At 40.0% G+C, this 24,738-nt stretch overlaps 1 protein-coding gene across 1 annotated transcript in view; it reads right to left on the bottom strand.

Moving 5' to 3' along the window:
• Aoah (acyloxyacyl hydrolase) overlaps positions 1–24,738 on the bottom strand; it is a 217,728-nt gene that overhangs the window by 62,391 nt on the left and 130,599 nt on the right. Inside the window, exon 12 of the mRNA XM_028789279.1 lies at positions 19,811–19,902. Within this exon, the coding sequence (XP_028645112.1) occupies positions 19,811–19,902 (92 nt within the window). The remainder of the gene's footprint in view (positions 1–19,810; positions 19,903–24,738) is intronic.

Consider the following 24,738-nt stretch of genomic DNA (forward strand, 5'->3'; position numbering starts at 1 on the left):
CCATTTCAATAAGTAATTTTCCTCATAAATTTTAGAAATTGAATTTCCTGGAATTTTGACAGATTTGGGGGTGGTGAAAGCAATTTTCTGAAATGCCTACAAGTTAAGATTGCTGACAGGGGAGTTTTCTTTATGCAGGGAGAGCTGAACTATAATTTGAGAAAACTAACTAAGGTGTTAACCATGATGAGGCTAGACTACAAAGCCTGTTCTCATCTCAAAACTCTCGTTTTCTTCTGGGATGTTCAAGTGGATTCGAGCATGCTGGTGTGAGCTTTTGTTCCCTTTTGTTTGTTTGTTTGTTCTTTTTTTTTATTGTACTACAAAACCAAGGGTAGTGGACTAGTAGAAGAGGTGATTGCTTCATGCCTGCATTTTGGTGGTGTCCCACATTTGTCTACTGCCTGTAGCACTGACTGGCATTCTCCACTCCAGAAGCAGATATGGAAAGGTGCATCAGGATGATTTCCCAGTATTATCAGCTCCATGTACTGGACAGCAGGCAGTGCTGGCTTTGTAGGGTCCCATTTTGGATTCTAGCACTAAATGAAGAATAGATACATGCAGAATAGAATGATTTCTAGTTGCTTTCCCCAACATTGCTCAAGTAACAAAATTACTTCTTCAAGAGACTTCCAGAAGCCCCCATTCCATTGAAGTCAAACATACAGAGCCCCTCCTCCCCACTCTAACTCCATTCCCTGGGGACTCTACCTCTTGGTGCAATCCCAGGGTCACTCTAGCTTTTTTTTAATGGACCCTCCCAGCCCTCCTTTCTAGCCTATATCATTCCCTCTTGTCAGTTTCCAACCCACCAGGAATTCCCAGTGGCAACACTGGATCGAGACACAGATGAGCACCTTAATTAACTCACATCAGAGAAGCTTCTTCATTATATAAAAATTAACAGAGAGACCCACAAGACAATGTACAGAGAGTGAAACACTTTGGAGCACTCAGTTCTAAATGGGATGTCTTCATCAAGCTCTTCCTCTCAAGTCTCAGGGATCTATAGAGAAGAGGAGGTGGGAAGATTTTTAAGAGCAAGAAGTGATGGACAACTCCAAGGAAAGTGTCTCCAGACAGAACAGGACTGATACACATTAAACTTAAAGAAATTGTGGAGGCACACTCAAGACTTGCACCAGTTCAAGACAGATGGGGTCCAAGCACTTTGAGGGGGAAGTATACATGGGGTCCCATTCCTAACCAATAACCTACTTGCAATTGATACTTGAGTATCAATTGCTAGGGAAATCAATTTTCTCCAATGGAGTGTCACTTGGTATGCTCCAGGGTAGCCCCAATGCCCAGGAGTGGTTGCCCAATACTAAACAAACTCAATGGTATGCTTGTAAACATTTTGTTCCTTTTCTTTTTTCTTTCTCTCTTTCTTTCTTTTTTCTTTCTTTTGTCTTACTGGTCTTTTGCCTATTAAGTTTGCTTTTCAGTTCAATGACTTTTTCTGTATGTTTGTTTTTTACTTATTATTATTTTTTTAATTTTTGAGAAAGAGAGAAAGAGAAAGAATGAAATATATAGTTGTGTGAATCAGGTGATTGGGAGAACCTGAGAGGAGCTGAAGGAGAGGAAAACATGATCAAAATACATTGTATGAAACACTGCAATGGGGAAAAAATCAAGCAAAACAATGTGAACCCAAGAATGAATCTCAAGAATAATGTAGACAAAAGTACAGACTTATGTATGAAAATGATCTTGTGTTGCTTTAAAGTAGAACTATTTAGGGAAAGGGAAGGGCACGTCCCAGAAGTGTTAGTTTTTCTTCAGAGCTCTTTATGATAAATCAAATGAGCTGAGCTGCAAACAACAGCCATCTACCATGCCTGATAAACTCTCTTATGCAGTAGTTATTTTCGAGAAATTCATGTATGAGGACAGCATCTATATCCCTCCTGACTCTCTCTACTCCAACTCCTCTGTCGTCCCTACCTTTCCCTCACAAATTCATGGTCTCTTCATTAATTATTATTGTTACATATATATGTAACATAGTATATATGCTATATATGTTACATATGCTATTATTATTATAACATATATGTAATGTTATTATAACATATATAATATATATTATATAGCAATGTATCATATAATACATATATGCACACATGTCTACATAACATACTGAGTCCATTTGCATTGCTTGTCCATACATGTATGTGTCCGTCAGTGAGCACTTGAGATTGGACAACCTATATGAGAGCTCATCATGGAGAAAACAGATTTTCCCTCTCTTGGCAGCCAGTCATCGCTTTCAGCTTTTTATCTAAGGGTAGAACTATTTAGACATTTCCATTTATGAAAATTTCATAATTTTCATAATTAGTTGTTAGTCTTTATAGCTGGGTAAAACCAAAAGCTTTGCATTATCCAATAAACCCCTAGTCACAGGCATGAGAAACCTCTCACTGAGTTGTTGAACAGAGGAATACAAGAGTCTCCCATAACAAATAAGTAATTGCCATTGTCCTTGGTTGCTTCCCAGAGCTTGAGGGTGACCCTAATATTGAAGACATCACACACTTTAAACACAGACTTGGATAAAATGAGCTGAAACTGAAGCCTCATAGGGAAAAGGAGCTCCACAGCTACCTAGAGACAGGTAGTCTTGGGCCATTTATTATTCATTCCACGAACAAAAATAATTTGGACGTAAATTTTGAGATCATATTAAATTAAATCATGGGGAATAAGTCCCAGAGATGACAGAGAAGGCTAGGAATAGGCTGTGGAAGAGATAAAGGGCAATACTGAACGTGAAGGCCAGGGCAGAAGAGTGAATTAGGATAAAACTGGACAAGTTGGAGACCATGCTGGCTATATTGAGGAAGGGGCTTCTCTACCAGGTAGCTATGGGGGGAAAGGTGGATTGTTTATTATCGGATGTGGATGGAGGTCAGGCCACAAGGAGACTAAGGAAAATGGATGAGAGGTCTTTACAAATTCTTCTTTTCTTTCGGTACTATTCACATCCCAGAATCCTCACTTTACTTGCTGAATCACAGAGCCACTAAGATTCAGCCTCTGAGTGGAGTAGCTGTGGAGATACGACTTGTTGAGTATTCAGAGGGACTGGCAATGGGCTAATTAATTCTGCAGAGGAAGAGAGGTGACTACAGAGATGAGGGCTGGGGTTCAGACAAGAGAAAAGCAGAGGATACATTTTGAGTTTGTACATGGGAATAGACTTTATGGGTCTTATATTCAATATTCATGAGCTGCTGGACTCAGAAAGACAGCATATCTATTATATTAATCACCCAGTAACATTTCTTTCTCTTGTACTGTTCTGTGAGTTGGGGAAGTTACAATTCTCATCACCCTGGCTTTAACAATTTAAACAGATTTAAACAATTTATTCTACTATGTTTGAGGGATCACTAAAATATAAACACTGAGAGAATTGACAGTGTGGGTGCTTATGAACCTCAGCTGTGATGGAAAAGATTGTTTTAATCTAACACTGTCTCTTAGAGGATGTTCCATGGAGCATCAGTTTCCTAAGAAGCATATTTCTCTTAAACACACAGTCCTACATTGTTGCATGTAAATGTATTTAGAAAATGTCTCATGACAGCAGCAAAGACAAACTAATAGACTATGTTGATTTTTAATATATACAAAGGTTTTGGCATATTTAATGCCCCATAGCCAATGAATATGTTTCTCTTTATTTAAGTTAGCATTTTTAAAGCTTGCTTGAATTATGAAGATTTTTAGAAAATGCATATAATGTTTAACAAAGAAAACAACTATCTAGGTGAAGAGATATCCTACAGAATGGGAGAAAAACATCCATAATATACGAAGACCTCAAAAACTTAAATACCAAAAGGTTAAACAATCTAATAAAAAAAGCGGGGGCTAATGAAATGAGCAGATAGTTATCAAAAGGTGAAGTACAATGGTCAGCAAAGATTTGAAATCGTGTTCAACCTCACTAGCCATAAAAGCAATGCAAAACAAAAACAAAAACAAAGAGCTATGAGATTCTATATCATCTTTGTCACATAAGAAACTGCAGAATTTTCAACCCTAAATGGGACACATCTACTAAACCATCTCCTCCTGAGTTTAAAGGATCATCGTGGAAAGTGGAAAGATTGTAAAATTCACAGAAAACAGTATCATCTAGACACAACAGGGCAGTGGTGCATATGCACTCACCTCATTATGACAGCATACATGTGCTCTGCCCAAGCTCATGGAGAGAGGTAAGCAGGGCGTTCCATCCACAGTTGTGTGTGTGTGTGTGTGTGTGTGTATGTGTGTGTATTTAAAGAGCATAGTTCTTTTGATCACACTCCAGTTGAAGGCCATATATCCAAGTATATATAGTCGGCACAAATTAAGTCAATTCCAGAAGAACAGATACTGTATGTTTTCTTTTATTATAGGTCCTCGACATCATAAATACATAAAATTATGTAAATACTGATGACATAAAAACTGTCTGGGAGCAAAGATGAGGGATGGAAGAGGGGAGAAGGAGGAAAGTAGGTGTGGTATGGGGTGCTGTGCTTAAAGTACATTATATATTTGCATGGTAATTATATAACTCTGCATAACATAAAGGAAACTATAAATATCATTTACAAAAATGAAATTGCAGGCCTTTAATTCCAGAATTCAGGAGGTGGAGGCAAGGATATTTCCATGAGTTCAAGGCCAGTCTGGTCTACACAGCAAGTTCTAGGATAGGCATGGCTACACAGTAAGACCTTGTGTCAAAAAAAAATGCATGTAATAACCTTTGTCTTTTAGTAGAATTAGTATTTCATAGAACAGTTTTTGAAGAAAATTTGTGGATTTTCTGTTTGAACATTGGGATACTCTAAAAGTCTCACCCTGTTCGCTACAAGAATCCTATTAAGGAATTTGGAGGATGTTAATTTATTTTGAGTACTGTGGCCTGAAAAGCACACCATTCTCTATAGAAGTTCAAAGAGAGGCTTAATTTGTCTGATATTGACCAGCTTCACCCCGTAACAAATATGCCCTTTCCTTTACTCTTTCTAGTTGGCCATTGAATTAGTAATTGTCCTTTAAACTCATTTCCTCACGTTTGCTGATAACTATTCTCATACTGTTGGCTGAATGCTGCTAATTCTTACACAACACTGCTGATAGGATACACTTGGAAGTCCAGGGGTTAAAGAGATGCTGATTGACTTTGGCACAGCTCTCATTATGCAGCTGCTGATTCAATTGAGCCTGTTTATGCTCCTCTTCCCTTGCCCCATCATTTTGCCTGAAATGCTAATTCCTGCAAATCTGGTTTGATTTGGACAATCTAAGAAAATGCATATGAAGGAGCTTTGTGACTTTAAAGCATGCTACAAATGTAAAGTGATATAATGAACTTGGTTGGCAATTCTTATTAAGATTTATTTTTATAATTATTTTAAATTATGTGCATGTGTGTATGTCTGTGTGTAAGTACGTACATGTGAGTGCTGGCGTCTCCAGAGTCCAGAAAAGGTCACTGGACTCTTTAGAACTGGAGTTAGAGGCAGTCATGAGCTGCCAAATACTCGGTCTGGGAATTAATCTTAGGTCTTCTGCAAAAGCATTCAGCACTATTAACACGAATCCAGCTCTCTATCCTACGTTGGGATTCTTTTACTGAGTACCCACGACATGGTATACATTGTTTCAAGTGCTAAGGCTACAAAATGGAGTAGTGTGATTTCAATCTTTGCGATGCTCGGTCTGGGTAGAGCGCAGGTGGACTTGAAGATAATGAGTAGACAGCTATGGTAACCCAGGCAATGCTGGCACTGGGCACACAAATCTTTGTGTGCATTTGTAAGGTGGCAGTACAGAATATTCCTTGTAGGACTATTGAGGATAATGAAACTTTGAAAATAACTTGAATGCCCACAGGAGAAAGGAACCTTACTATAAAGCACTATGTATTATTAGAAAAGATCAAGGAGGTGCAATGTATTGTTACAGTAAAACACTACTTTTAGTATATTATATACAACCTATCATTTATGGAGAAATTGTGACAACACACTTACTTAATTAAGTATAAATGTCAGCATGGGAATACCTAGAAAGCATCTGGGTGGAATTGCATTACACTGATCTCAGTACTTTCTTCTGGGAGGAGGTAAGATTCTTCATGCAAATTCACACATGAAGGGGGACTTTCATTTTTTACTCTCAGTAACTTTTTGTAAATCAAAATTGTATCATATTCTGTGTAATTAACTGAAATGTGTAAATAAGTAGAGGTTAGGGGAAGTCATTGTAGGTGAAAGTATTTGCAGGATATGGGAGGGACAATCACTTCAGCTGGAGCCACAAATTTTATAGGTGATCTTCCCAGCTGGTGCTTTGGTGTGCCTGGATTCTGCCCTTCTTGCCTTTGTTAGAGTTTCATTTCTAGCTCTGCCCTTCTTTCTGATTTTCAGATCATCCTGTCACTACAAGAATGTGACAGAATTTCTATAAAAAGAAGCCTTCCTAATTTATGATTCCCCTCCAGCTCTTACTCACTTTGTTTTGTATCCAAACGCAATCCACCTGTGTTCATGAGCATCTCCCCAGCCCATGGTTCTCTCCAAGCAGCCTGCACTCCCACATCACCCTGATGGAATGCCTTGGCTCTGAGGCTCCCAGCACCCACTGCTATGACCATCTAGTCTTCCTCCACCCTCGCCTTCTTCCTGTAACAGCAATGGCTGATGGATGGCCAGGTCCTAGAAGCACCTTCTTTACCTAATGCCCTCTAAATTCCTTTCTAGTCCTGTGAGCTGTCCCTGCTCAGTCTTCGGCTCCTAGGTCATTTTCTGCTCCTGTGGGTGGTCTTAACCTCCTCCCTCGCTGCTTCTTTGTTTCTCCCCTGCCTTGGAGCAGAGTTCTCCAAGTTTTGTGATCAGAATCACTTACACTCTTAAAATTATTGAGGATCCTAACAGAGTCATTGGTATGCATTAGACCGGTCACTATTTGTGAGGATATGTGAACGAACGTTTACTTATTATGTTTAAATAACAATAATGAATTCACTACATTTTGGCATAACTTCTATTTGTTTTACATGCTTGCAAATGTCTTTTCTGGCTAGCTTGGTAGAAAATAGCTTGGAGTCATTGCTTCCAGCTGTCCCTTGCTATCCAGACATTATGAGCTGTTGTTTGTGGAAGTGTATGGAGAAATTCTGGCCTGGTGTATGTGCAGCTGGAAAGTGGAGTTGCATTTTAATATGCATTTTAGAAAATTATGGATAAACATTTTGGATTTTACATCAACACTTAGTAAGTGGTAGTTTCTTACAGATTGGTCAAGTGAATTGTATAATCTGAAATTACATTAGTGAACCTTTTCCACTATATCCCATTAAAATGCTTTGGCCTACTTTGTAGTTTTAATGATCTTTAACCCCTGTTAAGATTTTACACGTTATATCATGGTTATCTGGAAAAACTATTGACTCACTGAGTTATAAAATATTATAAATACTAGTACATTTCATGATATCTTTGAGAAATTTTACTTTTTAATATTGTCATGTATCTCATTAGATAAAATCTAAATATTAGGACTCAGTCAAGTTCATATTAGGAAATACAAATTTTCTGTAATTAAGTTTTTTCTCTTATGTTAAAATTTTATGACTAGCATCTAATATTGCTAGGTATTTTTCTTGAAGTGAACTGCTTGTTTAATTTATTTTAGATAAAATATTTACCATATATCAAAGTCTTAAAAGCATGGTTCATTATATAGTCATTTATGTTTTTTAAAAAGTTTTGTTTTCTTTTTTGGGACAAGATTTCTCTATATAGCTCCAACTGGCCTGGAACTCACTACAGACTGGTCTTGAATACACAGAATTCACTTATCTCTGATTCCTAAACTCTGGGATTAAAGACAAGTACCACACATCCAGTAATACATAGTTTTGTTTGTTTGTTTGTTTGTTTGTATTTTAAGAAATGGGGTTCTATGAAAAATAACTTCAGTCCTCAGCTTACTTACATGTGTGCTTTCCTTTTAGACACTAACATCCTGTTACTACTTCATTATACAGTAGAGTAGAAGCTGTCACCCATATTTGTATTTTTATCAGATTAAATGATGAAGTCATAAAATGGCACTGCAGTTTTGCTGCTTCACAGGTGGTTTTGTTTTTCCTTTTGAGACTTGCTCTCATGTATCTCAGAATAGCAAAGATGACTTTGCACTTCTAAACTTCTTGAGCATTGGAATTACAGGTGTGCACCACCATGCCGAGTTTATGTGGTGAAGGAAATCAAACCCAGGGCTTTGTGACTGCTAGGCAAACATCTTACCAACCAAGCCAAATCTCCAGCCCCGTAGGTGACATTTTTTTATGGGGAAATGAGACCCTTGTGTCCTAAGCTGGGAAGTAAAGGATAAAGAACACAATGGCTGTGGATGTAACTGGCTGGTGCAGGATTCACCCTCACATGTCCCGGTTTTTATCTCCCATTGCTGTTGTAGCATCAGTACAAGGGCTATATGGCAGAGGGAAATTCTGTCTAAGACCGTTGTGAAAATAGGCTGTACCTTGTGGCCCCTCTAAGAGGTCCTAGCAACCACAGGTCACGGTTGGAGAATTGCTGCTTCCGAAACATGCCCTTCAGTCACACACAACGCAAATGGCCAGCTCCATCGATAATCATTTGTTTAAACATATGAGTGTAATAATGGCAGGGCTAATCATTTGCAATGGTATCACATGTAATTTGTGAATAATAGACTTAATAAGGTTATTAAGCCCATTAGTGTTTAGTGCCTACCTGTCTTTTTTTTTAAAACATGAAATTAGGTTAACAAATCTTAGTTGTAAATCCCTACTCTCTAATTTTACTCCCCAAGTGACCAGGTTCAGAGTGAAGCATCGTTTTTCACAATTGCTCTTTCCATTAATGTCTGTCAGATGGAGAGAATAGATAACCTTTAACCCTAAGATTCTAGGACACCTCTCATTAGAAAAATGTCCTTGGATGGCATGATTTTGCCACTTATAACAACGGCTTTCTCTGTTTCTTTCTAAGCATTTACTGTGTCTCTAGTTTAATACACTAAACTTAAGGTAGAAGCAGGGGGGTACATTTAAGGTAGACAACTCAGTCTGATTTGATTCTTTTATACTGACCTTATTCTTTGTGATGGAGTCTTGCTATGTTCTTAAGTGTGCCATCCTTCTGCCTCCATCTTCCCAGTGCTGGGTATAAGGGTGTCTGCCACCACACCTAATCTGTGTCCTTTATTCTTACCACTCTAGCTTGAGTCTGATACTTGCTAATTGGTTTTGTTTTTAAAATTTTATGACTTTTGTAAATTTTTATGGCTAATTTTAGTTCCGCGGTGTGTGTGTGTGTGTGTGTGTGTGTGTGTGTGTGTGTGTGTATAAGTTCTGAGATAAGATCTCTCACTGGAACCTGGGGTTCATTATTTAGATTAAGTCGGCTGGCCAGTGAGTCTTAGGAATTTACCTGTCACTGCCGTCCCCACAGAATTATAAGCACACATCACCACACCTAGAGCTCTTTACGTGGATGCTGGAACTTGAATTTAGTCCCCCAGGTTTGACCATCACACACTTTTCCCTAAGCCATCTATCTCCCTGGACTTCCTCCCAACTCCTCTCTTGTCTTTCTACCTCTGGAGGCTACCCTACTCCACTCCTGTACTCTCACCCTCAGCTGGAAGCGTTGTCATTTAGCCCTGGCCTGCAGACTGCCACCTTTGGATAAAGGTGATTCAGATAGACATTAATGGTTTCTGAGGGTTGTTTATTCATTTCTAAGAAAGACAGGTTTAAGCCCTTGATCTCTTATGGTAGGAAGACATTGCCATAGATGCATAGTCATATTGAGTCTATTGTCAGGAAGCAGAGAATGGACAAGAGTTGAGGTCCTGACTATAAACCTCCAGGGAGCTCCCTGTGGCTCACTTCCCTCAGGAAGACTCCATCTTTTAAAGGGTCCATGCGCTTATAAAACACATTATCAGCTGGGGTCCATGTGTTTAAACATACAAGTCAATGGATGACTTCCCTTTGGACAGCAACAGACATTAAATTTAATAAAATGAATTTTTAATGCTTTTAAATGATTTTTAATTTTAGGTTTATTTTCAGTTTCCATCAAGCAATAAATAGAAAAGATTTTAATAGTTTCAAAAAAATTATTTTTTCTCAGACCCCTCAACCCAGGGCTTAGAAAGCATCAAGGAAAGAGTGGGTAGAGAACGTAAGAACCAGGGGATGGGGAGGAGAACTGTTAGAGGCTGGATGGGGAGGAGAGCTGTGAGATGTTGTCATCTGGCTGTTGCACACTCAGATTCAGAGCACCCATGATTCCCTGCATAAGATCACCACAAGACAGAGCCAGTTAAGATTCCAGCAGGCTAAGGGAAAGGCCCACTAGGACCCAGTCTGAACTGAGGTGCTATTGGCAGGTAATGATTCAGGCTGTTGTGGGAAGAAGAGGAACTCTTCTTTGGGGAAATGGCTACTGGCAGGTTGCTCGTGTCCCACTTACTGGTTGACACTATGGCCATTCGCATGTATATGAACAGAATTAATTAGATGCAGTGGGTTATAAAAAAGAATGAATGCTTGCGACTTTCAAATAAACCTCATCAAAGTAGAAAGCATTTGCTTACTGTCATTCAGTAAATGCTGAAACAACTCTAGGCAGTTACTGTCATTAAGACTATAGGTTCACCTATCTCTACCCAACCTAAAAGAGGGGACTTCTGCCCCTAGACCAGGCAGGGAGGGGCCACCCAGAATCCCCTCTGACTGGCGACCTGAATTCTTGCTTAGGCTGCGAGGCTAAGCACTGCAAGGTAATATCAATAAAAGTTAAAAATGTCTCTCTGGGTTCCCTGAGGGACAAGCCTGACTGCATAGGGCTTGATGTCTAAAGTATCCCCTCTCCAGGAAAAAGACATCGGGATGGGTATGGCCCTCATGCCTCACTGGCCAACAACAGGGGGACCGGAGCCATTACAAGGTCCCCTTCAATTACTGGAGGTCAGGCCTCTATCCCCGCCTTCGCAAGATTAGATACGCCACAGCCCGTCTATACTTACAGAAGGGAGGAGATGTCAGGGGCAGCCCTGCTTATACACTGAAGGCCTAAAATCAGCCATAGGTCTAAAATCAGCAGTAGGCCTGTCATACATGTATACTAACACCAAGTCTTGGGTCTCTGTGGATAAACACTGAAACAGATGGCTACAAGCTATTGTAAACAGGCAGTTTTTGTGACAATTTACCAGCCTGAGTAGTCATAGTCTTTGTGAATAGGTAGCCTTGGCAGGTATTACCAACTTAGATAAGGACAAGTGAATCATAGGCAGATTCATAGTGACCTATCCTCTGAACCCTCTCCCAGTCGACACCCTGTTCTGAAAAATATCTGTATTCCCCCTGAACACCCACACTCCAGTGTCATCCCCTTCCCCACATCCTGCCTTTTTGTGCTTATAACTCCTGTGTGAATGAGTATAAATTACAATTTGAAAAAAAAATAAATTATATATATATAAAAAGAATATGGGTTCACTTAGGTAAATAGATGGAACTAGAAAATATCATCCTGAGTGAGGTAAGCCAATCACAAAGAACACACATGATATTCACTCACTGATTATTGGATATTAGCCCAGAACCTTGAAATACCCAAGATTCAACTCATAGGCTACATGAAGCTCATAAAGAAGGAAGACTAAGTGGGGATGCTTCAGTCCTTCTTAGAAGGAGCAACAAAATACTCAAGGGAGCAAATAGGGAGACAAAGTGAGGGATAGAAACTGAAGGAGGGGCCGTCTGGAGACCATTCCACCTGGGTCACCATCCCATGTGCAGTCACCAAAGGTAGATGCTGATGTGGAAGTCAGGAAGTGCATGCTGACAAGAGCCTGATATAGATATCTCCTTAGATGTCTGCCAGAGTCTGATATATTCAGGGGCAGATGCTCACATCTTGCCATTGAACTGATCACGGGGTTTCCAATGGAGGAGTTAGAGTGAAGACTGTAGGAGCTGAAAGGGTTTGCGGCCCCATGAGGAGAGCAACAATACCAACCAACCAGATCTCCCAGAGTCTAAACCACCAGCCTCATAGGAGCACTTAGGGACGTATCCATAGCTCCAGCTGTATATGTAGGGGTAGAGGGCCCTGTTGGGCATAGGTGGAAGAAGAGATCCTTGGTGTCATGAAGGCTGGACACCCCAGTGGGTGGGAATTTGAGGGTGGGGAGGTGGGTGTGGGGGGATAGGTAGGGGCACATCCTCATAGAAGCAAGAGGAGGAGTGATGGGATAGGGGGTTCCTGGGCGGGGGTGGGGGGTGGGGTAAGGGGGTAACATATGAAATGTAAAAAAAATCCAATAAAAAAAGAATATGGTTCACTCATTTTCCTGAAGGAAGGGTATATACACCATGATAATAGTTGTGGTAGTAATGACAAGGGGATGTTTTTGTTGACATTCTTACAGCCATCCAGTATCTCACATGCAGAACTTACTGAATTCCAGCCTGTCCTTTACTGTTCATAAATCCCGCCTTTGTCAAACATGGGTCTGAAAATGTTTCACACTGTTTACATCTTATCTTAAAGGACAGGATGGCTAAGACTTGAAGAAGATATATGTAGAGGAGAATGAGAAGCCTCTTTCCTCAAGAATTGCCTGCAAAGCAGCTGCAGTCCTGACATACATCAGGATCCTATTTCCTTATACCACTGAACTTGCATGCTGGGAGAACTTCAGTCCAACTCAGCTTTAGCACATAAAAGAGGCCAAGAGGGCAGGGTTTCCATCCTGGGTAGAAGATACAGAAAAACATCCTGTAACAGTGAGTGCAGGCTTTGTTGCACTCTATTATGGGTGGTTTGGGATTTTAGATGTAGCTTTCAAATGAGAGCCCCAACCCCACTAGTGGATGTTTTGGTGTTGCTTTTCATCCTAAAGATAGAATTTTATTTTTTATTGTTGCACAAAACTGTGTTTAAGTTATCTGAACTCGGGTAGTCTTTTTTTATCTTATAAAAATACTTTTCATTTGCACTTCGAATTCTACTTTCCACAATCAAGCTGCCAACTCCCGCAGTTGTTTTATCCTGTTTACTTAACTGGTTCTTGAATCACAGTGGAGAACAAAGCAAAAGCACATTATTCTAAGGTCAACTGCTTTCTGAATTTCTGAAGTGTGGGCCAGGGTAACAGATATTGTTAATAGCAACACAATTAAAGGAACTCAAAAATCATAAAACTGAGGGGTTATGTTTGGGTTTTGAGGTATGTCGGGGCTATCATTTGTCTTCAGCTATGACAGACAATGTTCTGAGAGGCTAACGCAGTTGACAGAGAAGGGAAGGATAGGACCCAGCTTCTCTTATGAACTAATTGCATGCTTGTACTTTTATGAGGTGTATTGTTAAATATTATTGTTTATACTCATGCTGCAAGGCTGATCGTACATGCCAGGGAGCACATTCCTGAGGTAAGGTTGAATGGAGAACTCCATCATGTCTGTCCTACTTTTGCTCTTTAAATTATTTTCTTTGTGATGCTAGGTATCAGACACAGTGTCTCTGCTTTCTATTGCTGTGACTAAACACTGACCAAATGCAGCTTGGGGTAAAAAGAGTCACAGTCTACTGAGGGAAGCCAAGGTTCCAGGCAGGAATCTTGAGGCAGGAACTGAAGCAGAGACCACAGAGGAATGTTGCTTACTGGCATTTCCTCCATAACCATCTGAGCCTTCTTTCTTATATATCTCAGGACCACCTACCCAGGAATGTTACCGAGCCCGTGAGCCTCAACAGTGGGCTAGGACTTTCCACATCAATCAAGAAAATGTCCTATAGACTTGCTACAGGCAATATTATGAAAAAAAATTATCAATTGAGGTTCTCTTTTCCCAGACAACTCTAGCTTGTGTCCAGATGACAAAATACCAGCCAAGTCACTCAGGAACGTATACATTCTAGGTAAGTTATTTTTCTTCTTTCTAGCAGAAGAGAACCTCAACCTACATTAATTTGCCTTGGATATTCTATATGTCCTTTAAACATTTTTAAAAGATTTACTTATTTTATTTATATGAGTGCACTGTAGCTGTCTTCAGACACACCAGAAGAGAGAATTGGAGTCCATTACAGATGGTTGTGAGCCACCATGTGGTTGCTGGGAATTGAAGTCAGGACCTCCAGAAGAACAGTCAGTGATCTTAACTGCTGAACCATCTCTCCAACCCCCAAACATTTTTTAATAATAATAAAAAAAGTCCCAAAGGCTGGAGACATTGTTCAGAAATTAAGAGCACTGGTTCCTTGTCCAGAGGACCCTGGTTCAATTCCCAGCAACCATATGGCAGTTCAAAACTGTTTGTAACTCCAGTTCCAGGAGATCTGACTCCCTCACACAAACATACATGGAAGAAAAAACATCAAATCCACATAAAAATTAAAAAGAAATCATCAAAAAAATTTAAAAAGGAATAGTCTTCTAACATAGATTATCTGCAGGTATAAGTTACATGATGGCATATAAGAAGGTTTGATAGTGGTACCATCCATGAGGGGTGTATTGAATGGTGATATACACAAAGATCGTCAGCTCCTAATGTTTCTCCTTAATGGAGGAATCCATTGTAACTGGGACTGCAAGCAGAGGATTTTCTTTTTAATAAATAGAAGTTTGCCTGTTTATCATTCTAGCTGAATGACAGGGACCACAGGTGTAGTACTTAGAAACAGCTAGCGAAAAGATAGCTAGAGGCCCCACGGTTCTCAGAGGCACAAGTTTAAAGCACAAGAATAGCCAGCTGTGTGGTGTGTCTTCCATTGCCTAAGAAATATGACAGACAACGTGTAGAGTCCCACTGAGCAAGCAGCACAAGCAGGCAGGTTTTTATAGATAACAATACTCAGAACAAGGATGACTTTCACACAAGTCACAGCTGGATGGCATTTCCAGAATAAAATGTTGCTATGGTTTTAATGTGTTCCCAGAAAGTTCATGGACTGGAAACTTAATCCCCAAATTCATTTGTTGATGGTACTTGGAGAAGGTGCTTTAGGGAGATAACTAGGGTTGGATAAAGTCACAATAATGGAGATGCTGTGGTGGAATCAGTGGTTTTATAAGAAGAGGAAGAGAGACAAGTTAATAGGCTGCCTGGGACTAGTCACGTAATACTCTCCCTTGCCACATAAGGATAAAATAAGAAGGCCCACCACTGAAGCTGGGGCCTTCCCCTTGACTTCCTAGACTCCTAAATGATGAGGAATAAACATATTTTAGAAAGGATGGATAAATGAGGGACTGGAATGGAGGATTAAGTGGGGAAGGGGAAGGAAGAAGGGGATAAGAGAGGCTACAAGGAGAAATGGCTAAAATTAAGCCAAATAATGAAGAGACAGAGCCTCAACTAGCCATCTCATCACCACATGAAGCTTTCAGAATCAGGATTGGGTACACCTTCTTGGTTTGTTGGCCAAAAGGGTCTTAGGTAAACTGGCAAACAACACAGGCTGTTGACAAGATATAGGTTGCTCTCTGGAAACTGACAGCAGGCCCCATTGCTGAAGACAACATCTAGGTAGCTCATTGAACACACAGAATTCAAGTTGGTACCTACAGAGAACTTTCACTTCTACATTCTAGAGTCTTTGGTAGCGAAAAGTACTTCACACACTGTGAAGAACCAGCCTGCCTCCATTTTAGGCTTAAAGCCCATCTCATAGTAAAGACAAAACTAGGTTCATTTCTGTTAATGGTTAAACCCCTGTTCCTCAAAAATTGGGCCATGCCCTTCCCCCATCTACATGTAACCTTAACTATAAATGGTTCTGTACTACATGTTCTAGGAATGGCAATCATAGTTTCAAAAAGTTGTTTATAACCATTTTGCAACCCTACCTCTGTTTCAAAAGGTTATATGAGCACCTATGACTACCTTGTTATGACTACCTGTTGAGATTACCTTGTTTTGACCATATGTTATGGTCTGTCTGCTCTTGTAATCCCACCTGTTTTCCCCATTTGGAAACCTCCTACCCATGAGGCATAAAAGCCTTGTCTTCCTTGTTAGAAGCTGACTCCCCTATTTCTGCCTACACTATTGATTTTAATATGGTTTAAATATTAACAGGACCTCCATTCTCTCTATTGTTCAGCTTGCAGACTTGTTTCCAAAGTCTTGGCATTTGTACTTTTATTTCTCAGGTAAAATGAGATTTATGTTTCTATGGTGCAGACTGTTTTTCAAACCAACAGACCACAAAGACCTTCTGAAAACCAGGTTGACTTGACTTAAAAACAGGCTTTCCAAAAGAGCTTTCCACAATAACAATAAAAACTTGTAACAGTGTGATTATGTTAAATGTTAATCACAAAAGTTTCACTTCCCTTAAGCTTTGCTTGCAAAAGTCATAAAGGACCTGTATAAGAATTCCTCTGGTACAGTTTGGATGCCACTTCATCCTCCTACTAAGGGGAACTGGAAGCTTGGCTTGGCCATAAAAAATAAAGTTTTTGCCTTGCAATATCTTGGTGTTAGCTCATAGTTTTGATACCATAACATTGATCACATCCTAGGCTGACCACTCAAACCCTGGTTTAGGCATAGGAAGCCTGTGTATGCAAATAAAATAGCTTGTTTTAATTGGTTGACCATGATGATTTGGGTTGGTGGTGTTTCTCCTCCAATCTTTGTGATAGACAAGTACCAGTGGAGAAATGTAAACAGCAAGCTGATCACAACCCTTTAATCTACAATGATGTCCTGCCTGCAAGATATTCTAGTGCAATGATGTCACAAATCTTGTGGGAGTAACCAACCAATATCTGATTTGACTTAGGGTCCACTCCATGAGATGGAACCCATATATGACACTGCTTGGGTAACCAAGAAACTGAGACTAGATAGCCCAGAGACTTGGGGTAAAACAAAATACTACTGTTCTAAAAACCAACCAAACCAAACCAAACCAAACCAAACCAAACCAAACCAAACCAAACCAAACCAAACCAAACCAAATGTAGTATAATTTGTGTAGTTAGTTTTAGGAAAAGCAATTGCTAGAGTGTTTGAGTTATATGTCAAAAGAGATGAAGAAGCAGATTTGTACATTTTTCTGGAACTCCAGGCAGGAACCTGGAGGCAGGAACTGAAGCAGAGGTCATAGATTAATGCTACCTTCTGGCTTACTCCTCATAGTTTGCTCAGTTTAATTTCTTCTACCACTTGGGACCATCTGCCCAGGGGTAGCATCTGATGCTAAGCTCCACAAATTGCTTCATTTCAGATTCTGAGTGGGTCTAGTGTTGGGGTGTCTCACAAATCTCACAGCCAACAGGGAGACAGTGTGCACAAGGTGAAGAGTGAAACTCTAGTCAGAACCATTGTAGCAGGATCTGGGTCAAGACTTCCAGAGACTGGCCGCCAAAGGCTGACCTCCTGGTTTACTCTTCTTCCAGATTTAAGCATAGTAAAACTTTTGAAAAATGGTTTCATGTGGCAATTTTATCACAACAAAGCTTTAGGCATAGCTACAGAGAAACTCCTTAGTAAGAGAGCAACGTACCTGTGACCTTTCCAATAAGAAAGAATTCTATTCCCTGCTAAGCAGAGCTCAGGGCTGGGATCTAGAGGAAGGATCTGTGATAACCATAAAGACAGATTGTATAGGTGGAAGATGAAAAGCACATGGGACCTCTTTCATAGGGATGAGTTCTAGTCACCGTGAGACAAAGCTCAGTATTAGGCACTAAAAAAAAATGCTCAGAATATTGGGGGAATCAGGTAGAGCTGGCTCTGTGGAATAGCAAAGGATCACCAGGTTGTTTGACTGCTTTCACTGGCAATCCAGTTGACCAGTATTCATTCCTTCCATTGAAGAAGATAGGCCAGAATAATTAAGAATCTCAGTTTCTCCAATGCCTCTCTAAGCTGTACTTCCTACAGGTCTAGTAAAGATGTAAACTACTTAATGTTAAACATCAGCCTGGCATTTCCTCCTTGGTAACTTCCTGAGGTTAAGAGATGGCTGAAATTTATAGTATTCCTCTATGAATTCAAGCTGGCATGTGAAGAAAGGCCCAATCAATTCATTCTGTTATTAACACACAAACCTCAACTAAGGAAAATTTCCATGTATTTCCATACACTGGAAACTGGACTGAGTTGCCCTTTACTTACTTTTCCCAAGACCAACTCAAAATGACAGAGGCTGGAGAGACTCACATTCATATGAAAGTAGCAATTCATGATGGAAGTTCTGAGTTGGGGCCCTTCCTTTCCTACCCTACCCACCTGTATTAGCTGTGTGACCTTGGGCAAGTTTCTTAATATGCCTACTACTTTAACTTTAGATCCTTAGCTGCAAAGTGAAATAAAACATGACAATCGCTATGGGACTCTGTATGGTGTGTGGCATATAGTGAGTTACTTCTGACTTCTCATAAGGGTCACTCTTTACTAACACTACTTACTAATTATTAGAAAATTTACATGGATGACAAGAACTAACTTTAGTAACAGTTAAGTTTGATAGTGAAGCAAATTGCAAAGACAGCTCTGTATTTCTTATCTTCACAGATAGGTCTTACAGAAGCATGAGTGTGTTTTCTTAAAAGTTGGTTATATTTTCTGGTTTTTTCTGTTTTGGCGACTGGGATCCTTGCCATGTACCTCAAGAAGTTATTGAGCACTTTCACGAGCACTTTCCCACTGAGCCCAGGGGCCAAACCTGTATTGGCATATCTACTTTGTGTTTTCATTGTATCCCCTTTGTCTGATCTACCTTGTTATAGTAATTGACTTCTGGAAATGACACAACTCCTATGGTATCCATGTCTGATTGGTGATAACTGTTTAATGAGTATTTTTAAAGTGAATGAGTACAGGTAATAAACACATTACTTATAAGAAGTGATAGTCTTTGTCAAGACAAGTAAATTACTTGTTAAAACTATAAATATAAGACTCTTGAGATTCTACTGTTTGTACTTTGGGTAAATGAGGTATGTTCACATTTATCCTCCCATCATTACCATGGCCTGACTTCTGGTGCCCTCTGGCTCTCTGGGCTGTTGCCTGAGCTGGAAATGGCTGGCCATGTCCTGCCATTGTTCATGCCTCTCTTCTCCTTACATAAAGAAGGTTCTAGACATGGCAATATTCCCTATGGTTATTGCCAATGGTAAATAATGGCGTGTTGGGAGAGATATTACATCTCATACCTGGGACTTTCTATCATGAAGACATGCTTGCAACCCTCCATAGCATCTTAGGTGACCCTGCTGGATATGGTCTTGGGATACACACTTTGGATCTCAGTCAACATCCATCAGACGTAGCAAACTGATTTGTTGGAATATGGCCTGTGTTCAAATCCAGAGCACTGAAGCTAGAATAATTCACAGACACCCATGACTTCCCAATTAATTTTATCTATCATTTTTGTTACTATTAGTATCTTGAATCAAGTAACCTGCTCTGTCTCTTGAATCAGAAAAATTCACTGATGTGTTTGAGTATTTTCTATCAAATGTAAATTGTAGCTACCAGTAGGAACATTCCCTCCTCATGGAGACCACACCCTGTTGCAGTGGTTGGATCATGTCGGTGGCAGGTTTTGTATATGTCATTCATGATCTAGAAGCAACTCAAAATAATTTTCATTTTAATATTTTGGGAGCAAGCTCCAGATCCTATTCTCTCCTTATACAGGTGTGTCACAGTGTGCGAGTGTGCAAACAGTATGAGAGTGTGACAACATACCCACTTGTGGAGTCAAGAAATCCAGTAACACCAGAGAGTTGGGGCCAGTTGAGCTCATCGGTAAGAGCTGATGGCAAGTTGAAGAAGGAATTCTAAAGGAAAGAAGTAATAAAGTAGTAATTATTAAATGGGCACTTTGTTCCTGAGCCTTTGGCATTTAGAGAAGATGCTACATCTGTGACTGCCACCTGAGAATTCACAACAGTCAGAATCACTGGCTGACATTAGTCATGTGAAGCAAGAGGACCATATGGAGCCTCACACAACTGAGAGGGATGCTTTGGGACAGGAAACCTTCCAACATCTTTCAGTTGAGAAGATCAAAAAGTTGACTGATTAAAAAGTAATTGCTCTGAAAAATAATATTGAAAGTCAAACAAGAATGTCCCTTGTGATGGAGCTAACCCTGGGAGTCTGAAGCACTTCTGAGAATCAGATTGAGGCTTCTTTCCTCATAACACTCAGCTATATTCAATATGGCCTACTGTGGGAACTAGAAACAAAATGTGCTATCTTTTCCATCAGAGGGTTAAACAGGACAAAACTCCACTTTAAAAATTACAAAGAAACCACTCAGCAAATATTCAAATTCTTCCCTCATAGGCACATTTTGAAATCAATACATGTGTTCAAGGCTGCATGCCATTCTTAGCGGCTGCACTTCTTTGAGTTAGCCAACCGCATAAGAGTGTGAGGCCCAGCTCTGACTACTCACAGTAAGGCACAGGACCTCTCTGAATTAGGAATAGAAACTGCTGCTGGATGTGCTTGCCTGCTTGCTTTGACATGACTACATTTCTGCAGAACTAAAACTTTTCTCTAGCCAAAACACTTCAGGTTTTATACTCATTTTTTGGGGTCCTGAGATCCATTTCTCGAACTGTCATCTCAGCAGATTTATACACCTGCTGTGGTGTGAATATAGTTTGTAACTCCCGAGACTCATATTACAATTTAATCCCCAGGATGAGGCATCCAGAGAACAAAACATAACCAGACAGACTGGTGTATAGAGGTAGAAGTTTTGGGAGGTAATTAGGGTCTGATAAGGCTGCTAGGGAAGAAATCTATGATTAAATGCTATCAGCTGTATAAGTAGGGGCACATACATGGTCACCATAGAGTCACACACATATATGCTCTTGGTCACTGTTTGATGTTTCATACTACCTCAGCACTGCCAGCAAGGGCACCATTACTACATGTAGCTGCTAGACCTTGAGCCTCTAGAGACAGAAGATAAAATCAACTTCTTTATAGTGCATCTTGTCTGCAGAAGTTATTAGCAATAGAGAATGGACATATGCTCCCTCGTGGCTATTGCAGGATATTGAGAGCACGCGACCTGGAGTGTTGATACAGCAATGCTCGTTTGCGTCACATTTCTATGGCTGGTGTGAACTTGAGGAAGAAAATGTCGTCCAGCAATGCCTACTTATTAGTCCTTTTAAAAATGTCTCCTAGCACAAATCCTTCTAGGGACCTAATTTCTAGAAAGTGCTCACCTAAACAGGTATTGGAACCCTATTATGTTGATTGATTTGCCAAAATTAGCCAAGTAACAAACAGGTGTTTAAGTACAGCCATGACCCTGTCTTGCGTTGCATTTCTTCCATCCTGACATTTACCTCAAGATGGTTTCCAACACAATGTGTGGAGATGGGGGGTGGGGTAGGAGGTGGTGTGGAAGAGGAAGGGCATGGCCAGGAAGGATTTGCTTCTTGACACATGGCGACCTGATTGTGAGTTACCTCCTTTAGAAGCACAGAAGTGAATTCTTTTGGGCATCTAGGCTATTTCAGAGGAGCATGAAATCCCTAACTAAAACTTTGTTGCCCTTTGGTGATTTGCTGACACACTTTCTCTTCTAAACTCTTGTATTACTGTGACTCAGTAATAATTACTGTGACTTGTAGTACTGTGACTCTACCTTACAGTTCTATTCCTTCTACCACCATGGAACGAAACCTTTCTCTGTCTGTTATGTTTTTCCCCTTTATCATTTTGCTTACAATGCATGTTTGTTGTAGGATTTGAGAATATTCAATTCTGCTGGAGAAGGCAAGAAAGGCAAATAGAATACATAAAGCTCTTAAGACATTTTAAGCAGATAGATGAGTAAGTGAATGGCTTGTGAGATATAGGTAGAATGTATGAGCTGGTTACCCATAAGACATGTTTAAAATTAAGAGAAAGATGTACTCCTCCCCCACCCCTACTCTCTCACCTCTTTCTGTGTCTACAAAGTGGTGATTCCAACTTAGAAACCCAAGTGGAACTAATGGGGCTGCTCTTTCTCCTAAAGGAAGCAATGAGATGAGAAGTCTGCTCCCATGGGGAGATCTGTCTAGTACTCTGTCTTAAAATGAAAGCAGAGAAGAAGGGCATTCTAAAAAGCGCCAGCAACGGAAGGACTTCACTCTGGGAACTAAGTCTGTCCTCCATGTACAGTTCTATAAATGCAGTACAACTGTATGATTTGAACACAGTAGCCTGAGACATGGCTTCCATACTCCATGTGGGCACTGTTCTCTCAAGTGATAGAGGAAGAGGATATTTTGAGTGGAAGTGTAAGATGGATTGAGAAATGGCAGTTCATAGCATCTTTGGAGTTGAGATTCTCAAGCCCCCAGCATTCCCTCCACTCATTTCTCTGGAGAACTGGGCCTCAAGTACTTGCATAGTTCCTGAAATCCTTGCTACTATCCAGGAAGCTCAGTCTGCTCTGTCATCACTCTATTAGCATTTAAGCTGTGGTTCACAGCAGCTGGTGCTGAAACGCAACTGGAACCCCAGTGAGTTTGCATTCCATGGCTATAGTCCAGACTAGAAGCATCCATTTAACCCTGGTGATTTGAATAGCTTCAAAATAATGCAGAGATAGAGTTTCCTCATTGAATGTTTTAGATTTCACTTGTGGCATTTTACCAAGGCCTGGCTGTTTCTAGAGAAGCATGATGGGAAGATGCTAGCAGTTCCTTGGGTTTGATACGTTCTGATTCAGCAGAGCTTTGGGGGAAGATCGAAAGACAGAGTGAGGAATGGGGTAGCCAATTGAAAGACCAACACAGTGCAAAGCATGTCCTTAGGATGGGCCACCTCTTTCTAAGAGGATCATCCCAGGCTTCAAGGAGTGTAGTTTCTCGTTAGATAACAGAAATCATTTGAGTAACTCAACTGCAGCCTCCACAGATTCCCTCTTCCTCCCCTTGACTTCTTTAGTACATTTAGTAGACAAACATGAAAGCAACAGCCATTAATAACAAATGTGTGAAAGTCCTTAACAAAAGGAGAACATTTAAATCATATTAAGCATTTAAAGCCACGTTCATGCAACATTATACCCAAGACATTTTCGGCATTTACAGCAGAAGAACCAAAAATGGAAATTTCCCTCATCAAATCCTGGTTATTTCTCATAAGCATTGATGTTCTCAAAAGTTTTCTAAATGTATCTTAAATCATATATGTGAAAAGGCTATGTTTACCAAAAAAATTAAAACTCAGTTAAAAGAACTCATGATGCTGAGTGAGAATCAGGCTGATTATTGCAGTGCTTGGAGTTTTCATCTGTGTTTTCCAAAGACATGACTGAATTTATATATCTTAAGTGACATATGTCTACTACTTTGTGTAGCAGTCTCATTTAACATTGTTTTGTGTGTGTTTTCTTATGTTGAGAAAAGAACTGTTTTTATTTTTAATAATCTTTAAAGATACAATAATTTGGATTCATGACTAATTTTTAAAGAGTACTTTTTGTATTTGCTCTTTGACAATTTCATAAATGTATACAGTGCATCTTCAACCAAAATCATCCCTGGTTCATGCCTATTTGAAGCCATCATATTGTCAAGCTTGTATTATGGTTCTTTGCAGCTTTGTTAAGTGAGAACCATGACATCAATTGCATGCTATCTGGCTCTTACACTCTTCCAATATCAGAGGGGAAGCTCTTTGGTGGCATTTGGTTTGTAGACAGCTTTCACAGTATGTTCTCTTTTCTAACATGCCTAACTGGGCTAGACCTGATTATTCAGATACAACAGCTTGAGACATGGCTGTACTATTTTCAAATAGTACATTGTCATTTGAAGAGATACGCAGGTAACCATTATCAGAAGAGGATATAAAAATATCAGTTAAATAGACCATTTATACTTACTTATCGGGAATGAAACTGTTAAAAGAATACAAAGAAAGATTATTGATTTAGAAAAAAAAGAAGAAGTAGCTGTTGTGTTGGTGTTTCGTTAACATAGAGCCTAAGTCTGAACTAGCAGAATCCAAAAATCTGTTGAGACCATAGATCCTGAGCTCCACTGGCCTGTAGTTCCCTCATCATCCTCCAGGTGGTGGATGTGAGCTTCTCTTGCTAAAGGCTTTTCGGTCCCAGAGTACCACCATGCTGCCTGTTCAAGTCTTCCACCCATATCGCTACCAGAGTGTCTTTTCTTATACAAACATCAAATTATCCAACTTTTAGATTCCCCATTACTTTCTTGAAAACTTCCCTGCCCTGATTCTATGTCTTTAGGATTTGCTACACAAACGTGTTCTGTAGCCAAATGGTACCTACCTGGCGAATATGTTAGAATGCACTGTTTTCTAAGTGATGCTTGCATTTTTTCAGACAGAGTAAATAAAGTATCTATCACTGAATTCTCCTTATATGCCAGGCTACAAGACAGGAAATATGCACAAATTGTTTAAGTTAATAACAGATCACCGTGGAGCAAGAATTTCCTTCTCCCTTTCCTTCGTACTTTTGCCCTCTCCTAGAACATCTCGGCTGTACCTGGAGGCTCATAGCTGTATTCCTAGGTAGAAGTATTGCAAGTTTGAGGTCAGTCTGGGTTACATTGAACCTGTCTCACCACTACCACCACCACCACCACCACCACCACCACCACCACCACCACCACCAC

The sequence above is a fragment of the Grammomys surdaster genome, unplaced genomic scaffold (genome assembly GCF_004785775.1).
Source record: "Grammomys surdaster isolate TR1022 unplaced genomic scaffold, NIH_TR_1.0 125807, whole genome shotgun sequence".
Classification (NCBI taxonomy): Eukaryota; Metazoa; Chordata; class Mammalia; order Rodentia; family Muridae; genus Grammomys; species Grammomys surdaster.